Here is an 8,524-nt window from a genome sequence, read left to right on the forward strand (position 1 = left end):
AGATAGATAGATAGATAGATAGATAGATAGATAGATAGATAGATAGATAGATAGATAGATAGATAGATAGATAGATAGATAGATAGATAGATAGAAACCAGAGTTGCGTTTCCATTGGCCGTATCATTGCACAATTGGACATTTCGAATGGAATCAAGTCAATTTCTACAAAAAGCTTTGGCGCTGGGTTGAGCTGTTTTCTTTAGGCAAGTATCGAAATCGGTTAATATCACTAAACTGTAATGGAAACACTTTTTTCACGTCACACTAGTCACATGATCAACAACCAGATGTTGCCGCAGGCTCTAAACCACGAAGAAGATGACGACAGGAAGTAGTTGGAAAGGGCAGGACGGTGGGGGAGATCACGGCAGCGCATGTTTTTAATGACTTGTAGCGTGAGCAAACTAATTGCGTTTCTTATGTAATGGAAACACAGCAAGTGAGAAATTGTTGTTTTGTTCAACATTAGCGGAATATCAACAAAGTTTTGCACGCATTTGTAATGGAAACGCGGCTGGAGTCTCCTACATGGCTTGATGAACTTCTTATGACTTTCTTTTGAAAACAATTGATCACTTTTTGCTCCTCTTTCATAAAGGTCAGATTAGTGGAGTGCATGTTTAAGAGTTACCTTCTCTCTGTTGCTCTCTGTGTGTTGACTGCTTTTCTGATTAATCCTGTCAGGTTAGGTGGAGGGTCTCTCACTGCAGCTTGGTAATCGTGCCATACGCTTTACATTCTCAGAAAACGGATTGAACAGAGGTCTGTGTGATGCTTAAAGCTTTTGTTTCATCACCCTAACCCTGTGTAACACTTCACAACTTTATCCCTGACCCGTCTGAGGTGTCTCTTGGTCTTCCATTTATATGAAATGAGGTTCTGTCAGAATCCCAATAGCTTGTCAATTCTTAATGTTCATTACCTCTCAGCCAATGGCTATTGGAGATGGGCACCAGACCTTGCAAGTACAATTGGCTATAGACAATAGATGGTTGAATTTCTGTTGTTGTGACACACCAAACCGATTTCTTGTAAAAGCTGCGTTTGCTAAGGTGAAAACTCCAGCAACACTTAAAATTCTAAAATGCAAAAAAAAAACTACTTTATTGGTAGACCAACACGTTTCGATTTGCGGCTTTCGTCAAGTTATGTGTTAGCCCTTCAAGTGTTGCTTGAGTTGTCACCTCAGCAGATCTGTGACCTTCTCCACAAACCTCAGGACTGGGTGAAGTTGTGCCAGAAACATTTTGAAAAGCCGAACTAGGCCAGAGGCTAATTCGCTCTGTCTGCTCCATCTTTAGCCAGCGACTTGTGGGTCAATGTCTTCATTTAGCCGCTGGGATGAGGCTGCAGATTACCTGTCCGTCGGGATTCCTGGGCTATTTCTGACACATCGCCTCAACCCATTACTGTCAGTCCACCTCTGAGGCAAAAAGATCTTCCAACACATGGATCTCACATGGTTCAGGTCGCCTCCTCTTTGTCCAATTTTTTATTTTTTATTTTTTCCACACAGCTTTAGCCAGCAGCAGTCTTTGTCATGTTCCATCGGCAAACAATGGAAAACTCAGAGGAAGATTTTCAGCCAAGAGAGAATGAATGCACACTGTGTCCATTATGTCCCCGTTAGATTGGGGTGACGGATCGCCATTCTGCTTCCATTTAAAGTAATTAAAACTTAATTAACTCCCCCCATGTATCAGACCTGTTGGCAGGTTATGAAAGTGAGGTGATTAATGACATGTGAGGGTTCTGACGCCAGTTTTTTTTTGTTTTGTTTTTTTGGTCCCAGTGTGTGTGGGAGGTACAGCGGGCTCGGTACTGTAAGCGGCCGAGCCGGGAGGGGTTAAAATGAGTCATAGCTCCGTCGACTTGTGCTTAACAGACTGAAATGTTTAACGTTTCCATGGCAATAGAGAAGAAAACAGCCATCCTCAGTGTGTCTGCTAATGGTCCCTCTGGGAATGTGTGAGTGTGTGTATGGAGAGAGACACAAAATCATTAACCCATAGAACTCTGTGAGCCTACTGGGGAATGTATCGCCAATCACTCCTTAGATAATCGGCTCCTCTTTGCTACAGTCACAGGGGACGCCTCTTTACAAGCCTCCTTCCTGCTGGTGGAGGATTACAAGGTTGTACGCCATGCCATTTGGTCAAATAGAGATCACGGTGCATCGCCGGAAAACCTTTTCAAGTTTTTCAAGCTGATTTTAAGGTATTTCGTTGGAATTCAAAGTTCTGAAACAAACACAGATTTCTCCATGATCACAAATTTTAATGGAAGATTTGGGTTACATCAAGACTGGCACTTCCCCCCCCTCCCGCCACTACCGTGTTACACAGTGTAGATGGTGTAACAGCCAATGCAGTGTTTGTTTTCTGACATAGTGTTTTCCACGTTCCACGTTTATGGTATTTTCCACATTGGTTGGAAAGTTTAATTTTGGTCCCATCTGACCAGAGGCGCCTTCTAGTGAAAGTTGGCCAACATGATGTTGTGCATTGCATGTGGCAAACTGCAAATAGTTCTTTGTTTGGCTGTTCAATCAATTCTTCTGATATTGTTTTATAACTCAGCACCTTGATGGTTCTACTGTGTTTCTTGGTCTTCATGATGTTGTTTGTGCAATAATGATCACTAAGGGAAACTCAAGGCTAAATTCATAGTTTGCACATTTTTGTACTTCCCAAAACTGCTTTGTTTGTTTCTGTTTTTTCTTTTTTGGCAATAAATCAATGTTTTTTGGTGTATGAAAAATGAGCTGTTTCAAAAACTTAGCAAATGTTACGTCACAAACTAGCAGGCACTGCCCTTCACCTAGAAACCCCAACAGTGCTCCACCTGTCACCTAGCAACCCCAGCAGAGCTCCACCTGTCACCTAGCAACCCCAGCAGAGCTCCAAAACTTTCAGTCGGCTGGTTTTACCACTGTATGTGCTGTACAATGGCTGCTGGAAAACACAAGTGTTCTGTCCTTGACTTAACGTCCAGAAGCCACTTGCTTCTGATCGAGAACGAGGCTGCACTTCTGCTTTTCAAACATGTACGATTGTATAATTGAGCATCTGTTTGCAGCCACTGTCACACGCGAGTTTAACCTTTTGGGTTGGGGGCAGAGGAGGCGTGGCCAAGCAGCAGCTTATTTGGATATAAAGTGAAAAGAGGCCCTGAAACGGCTCATTCTGAAAGGAGCTCAAAATAGGCAGAGCTGAGAAAACTAAAATCTCGTCTAAGAATAATTTTCCATAAGTAAAATAAATACATAAATAAATAAATAAATATTGAACATGTCTTGTATAGCCCATAGACCTAACTGTTCAAGGAAGCATAACAACTTTAAAAAAGATGGAAGTTTTTTAGAACTGTTTTCATCTTTTTGTCCCATTAATATATTTATCTGGGTTTTGTATGATGGATCAACTCAAGTATTTCATTATTGTAAGCTGAAGGGAAAATTACAAAGCGGAGCAAATAGTAGCTCAATAAAATATTCTAATATTTAAGTAAAAAACAAAAAGCAACAACAACAACAAAAAAAAACAACAGACATTTGGGGCGGCAGAATCTGCAAAACCTTAAGTGAATTTTGGAACCTCATCTGGTTTGACCCACTCGGCTGGAAGAGAGCGACCCAAACCGTTCAGGAAGGGACCTGTGTGTGAGAGCATGTGTGTTTGATGGGACTGAAAGTAGACTGCAGGCCGGAAATCCACGCTGCCGGCCGGGATAAGCCCAGCTCTCTCAGAGCAGCATTGTCATTCCCGGCCTGCTTTTGTCCCGCGACCGACCCAAATACTTCCCCTCTGCGCTCGCCTCGACAAACACGACGGCGCCGCATCCGAACCGAAACACCAGCATCTGTTTCAGCTGCGCTAATTAAACACTGGCGTTCAGGTTTTACCTCCAGTAAAAGCAGGCAGGGTGTTATTTATAACGCGGCAGAGAGGATGGGAGGGGTGGAGAGGAAGGTGAGAGGAGAAAAGAGGGTACAGCAGGAGAATTATGGCTGTAATAACAGTTTTAAGAAACGGGGAGAGGTCCACGCTGAGCGGTGGGAAAGGAGAGGGGATTCCTGTCCGTCTCACCAAACCCACCGGAGATGACGGAGCGCGCAGAGACGTTTTAACGTTTAAACCGCACGTTAAAAGTAGACACAGCTACCGAGTAAACCGAGAAAGACAAATATGTGTCGGCATTTCTTTGTTTGACGTCATAAATCACTAGAGCACAGCTTTGAGAGGGGGGCGGGGGGGGGGATGGGGGGAGTGTGTGCACGTCAAAAATCAGCATTTAAAACTTAAGCTTCAGAACAGCAATAACGACGACAACCGGCTTTTACAACACGCGACTCAGGTGGAACGTCACGAAGTCACGAGACTCATCTACCCCCTCTGGAGTGGTCGACCCACAGTAATCACCATCCATTACCGAACCCTGAAGAGAGCAGAAGTTACCTCCAGGATGTCCTCTGTGACCGCGGGCCTCCATCTGAACCAGACCAGCTGACAGTTTTCTCTGGGATGAGGTCATCTGAGATTCCCACAATCCCTCACTCTCCTCTTCTCCTTTCTGCTCCATACTTTGTTGTTTTTTCCCCCCTGTAAAACAAGTTCTAAAGAACTATTAAAAGCCAACATAAATAAATGTGACGGTTTAAATTAAGTTGGATAGACATATATAAAACGTATAAAAATATTATTTTCAATATATTTTAATGGTCCAAATTTATTATTCAATGAAACAATTAAGTGGGAGAGTATAATAAAAGTTTGAATCAATGTGTTATGTGTTTTCCAGGCATATGGTGTAATTTTGTAGCGTAATCAAGTATCTATGTTAATTTCAGTTGGTATAAAAATGACATATATACCAAATAGGATTGAAAGAAGCTCTATTTTCTAATTTGATGCCTTGAAATTGGACCTCTGTCTCTTTAAAAACTCCTGCTCTTTCTGAAACCCCGCCTTCAGGAAGTCGTCACAACATGGCTCCTCTATTAACCCTTTAGGAACATTTTTAACAGCGTCTCACTGACAGAACATCGTAAGCTCAGCTGATCACTGAGGCTAACCAACAACAGTTAGCAAACACTACCAGGCGCTTGCTAACTGTTGCTGGCTAGTCTGAAGGAGCTGAGCAGTCAACACTGCAATCGGATCAGTTCCTGTCCACATGTGCTGCTCTTTCTCTTGTACACCCCCCACTACACCTTCTATTCACCTTCTTAATGTGTTTGAAGTTTACTGAAAATGAAAAACAAAACCATTGAAATAATGTCAAAAAATTTGGAAAACTGGGATATGAAAGTCACATATTTTGTTGTGCCTCATGCAAGTAGTTTGGCTCATCATCCAGGCAACAGAGACAGTTTGTTCATTTCATATCCTAATTTTTTTTTTTAAGTACTTCATTTGGGTTTTTTAGGCACTACAACTTCAATCTGATCAATCATCTCGACTGTTGATGGCAGTGATTTGTCCATGAAGTCCTTCTTTCCCCAGCTGCTGCTGTTCCCAGACAATCTGAAGGGTAGAGCTGATCCTCGTTCCCTGCTTCCAAGTTTTCCCTCTCGCCGATAGAGAGAAGGAAAATTTAGTAGGATTCAGTCTGCGATGTGCGAAAGCATGAGCGGCTGGACCCCCGCAAGATGTATATCAAATTTTAATCTCTTTTCAGCTGCAAGAACAACTTAATTCAAGTCAGTGCAAGTTCACTGGGCCCTTGCTGAGCTAATAAGCTAAGCAACAAGAGATATAAAAAGCTGGATGAAGTCAGAACTCCATGATTTGGAGCTCCATCAGCTGAAATCCATCAGTTGTTTCAAATTTAACTGAGAAGTATTTCCCAGAATTTTGAAAAGCGGTCTGAGCCAAACCCGGCCAGCTGCGCAGAGAACCATCTGCTGTGCAACTCGCACACAGAGGTTTAAATCCAAACCTTTGTGCAGAGTTCATAACAGAAAGCTGAAAACTCCACATTCACTGCATAAAAGTCAATTTGCGGGGCATTGCAGAAGTTGTTTTGTTTCTTTGTTCCAGCCCCTCTTTACTGGCATATCCAACTTCATTCGGTAAAAATCCCGCTAATGTGCCAAAGGGTTTTGAAGTTTGCTAGAGAACATTAGGGAACAAATATGGAGCTAAATTGGGGCCAGAAAGTTTGTTCGAAAGAAAAAATAAAAAATTAAACTGAAAGAAAAAAGTTTTGAAATTGAAAGAAATGTTCAAAACTACTTTTCAGAATCAAGTCTTATTTTAAGTCTTAAACAATTTCACTTTCACATCAATTTTTTCATTTTCAAACTTTTTCTTCAGTGAGTTTGCCGGTTAAAGTACTCTTAACTGTAAAGTTGAATTAATCTTGTCAACAAACTTGTATAATGGAGAGACGTTTCTTATATTTACTCCATACTTGTGTCGTGTATTGCTGGACTCATCTCTTCATCTGTTCTCCTTTTAATACCCAAATCACATCAGTCTGGTAAATAAACAATAAGTGAAACTGAACTATTTGCCTGTTATTTTCTTGTTAACTAGATTTGTGCCCTGACTTGGTCATTTTGATGTAAATTACTAGTTTTGCTAGTAATTACCCAAAGCAATTATCTACATCAAAACCAGATGTATTGTTGCACAACACTACACTCAATACAATTCTTCTATTCAAATGTCCCTTTCAGAGACCTGTAGATGCAAAGACAAAGCGTTTTCTAACGCGAGTGGGGGAAAAAGAAACCATGTTTTTCTAACTGCGCTCCTAAAAAAGTCAAAGTATTTTTGCAGCAGGAATTTCTGAGAGGGTGTGGTCGCCGCTGGGCAGTTTGGGGCCGGACAAAAACAAAGCCACTGCTGCTTTCCAACACTCCCACCCAGACTGCCCCTCTATTTTTCTCCCTCTGCCTCAGTCTCTCCTGCTTTCCTCCTCTTCAGCGACCCGTTTTCGCTCTCCGCAGCGGGTCCCCCGGTGATGTCACAATCAGGAAGCCTGGGGTGACCTCTCGTCGTTTCTGTAACGTGAAAACAGGGGCCGGGACTCGACGCACCATCTCATTAAGGGAGTTAAAAACAGAACGCCGATCCTCTCCAGTCAAAAACCGCTTTCAAATAAGGACGCCGGCACACTTAAAGTCTGAAGTCTGAGGCTGTTTTTTTTTTTTTTCCTGAACATTCCTGGCCGCAAATGTCATAAAACCCACTTCATTAAAAGATAGCGGTCATAATATCTACTTAAGTATTTTAAGCAACATTTGCAGCACACCATTAGGTATCCCGCTACGGCGAACTGTACTTTCAGAGACACATCGGGTTGTGTTTTTGCACCCACGCTAGATGATGACTCATTACACTAACAGGCCGACTTAAAATGTAAGCTTGATGTGTGTTTAGATTTGAGGCGAGTGTGTCGGGAGAATTTTTGGCAAATGTATAAAGCTGCTGGTGAAACACGGGTCAAAATGAAAATAGTATCAAGTATGAGAGCCAGATCGTCCAGGAGAGACAACATTTTTGAATGAATCCAAAACTGTTGAGACGTTTCCCTCAACATGCATACACTTGGCAGCTGTAACAAGTTAAATTTTTTTAAAAGGTTTTCCATCATTTTTAGGGATGCGTTTGTGAGTATTTCTTCCAGAAATCCATTTGCGAGGTCAGACACCGAAGTTTACACGAGCAGCAAGGTTCTGTACAAAGAGAGAGGCAGGAACTTTTACAGGAAGAGCTGGAAACTGACTCGATGAACTGGAAGCAATATGCGTAAGGGAGGGTGATTGGTTGGCATGGGAAACAAGTGATACTGATCAAGTGTATTCAAAACAGCTGTATGGGGAGCTTAAACGGAGGAGCTGGTAAACACCAGGAGAACATGAGGTCCAGATGAAGAACACCAAAACAAGACAAAGCGTGACGAAAGTACGAGGCTGAGAGCTAGAAAGCAACAGGTGCTGCTAGAAAAGCAAAAAAGTATGTAGAGCAGTGCAAAGCATAAAGAGACTACACTTGAAAATGTTCAGGATAAACGAATCCATGTCTATATGGACCTTCTTCTTGCGTTGAAACAGAAGCTGCGTTTCCATTACAAACGTCCACAAAACTTTGTCAGTATCCCGCTAATGTCAAAAATCACACAATTGCGCAATTGCTGTGTTTCCATTAAATAAGAAACGCAATTAAAACCACACACAAATAAGTTTGTTTACACGATAAATCCTGCTGTGCCATCATCCTCCTACCACTTCCTGTTGTTGTCTTCATCTTTTGCACCAGCAGTAACGACCGATTGTTGAGCACATGACTCATGTAATGCGCAAAAAAGTGTTTCTATTGCAGTGATTTCGAAACAGCTGAAAAAAATCACCTCGTGCTAGTGCAAAAACCTTTTATTAAAATCCTTGACTCCCCATCCATTTTTTAAATCGGTGTGTTTCCATCCATCCATCCATCCATCCATCCATCCATCCATCCATCCATCCATCCATCCATCCATCCATCCATCCATCCATCCATCCATCCATCCATCC

General features: G+C 42.0%; 1 protein-coding gene across 2 annotated transcripts in view; it reads right to left on the minus strand.

Annotated features, from left to right (window-relative positions):
• nhsl3 (NHS like 3) overlaps positions 1-4,599 on the minus strand; it is a 46,241-nt gene extending 41,642 nt beyond the window's left edge. For both annotated transcript variants that reach the window (XM_017307625.1, XM_017307624.1), the window contains exon 1: positions 4,461-4,599. In XM_017307625.1, coding sequence (XP_017163114.1) covers positions 4,461-4,584 — 124 coding nt within the window. In that variant the 5' untranslated portion in view covers positions 4,585-4,599. The remainder of the gene's footprint in view (positions 1-4,460) is intronic.
• Between the last annotated feature and the right edge of the window lie 3,925 nt (positions 4,600-8,524).

This window comes from Poecilia reticulata, linkage group LG11, assembly GCF_000633615.1.
Source record: "Poecilia reticulata strain Guanapo linkage group LG11, Guppy_female_1.0+MT, whole genome shotgun sequence".
NCBI classification, from domain to species: Eukaryota; Metazoa; Chordata; class Actinopteri; order Cyprinodontiformes; family Poeciliidae; genus Poecilia; species Poecilia reticulata.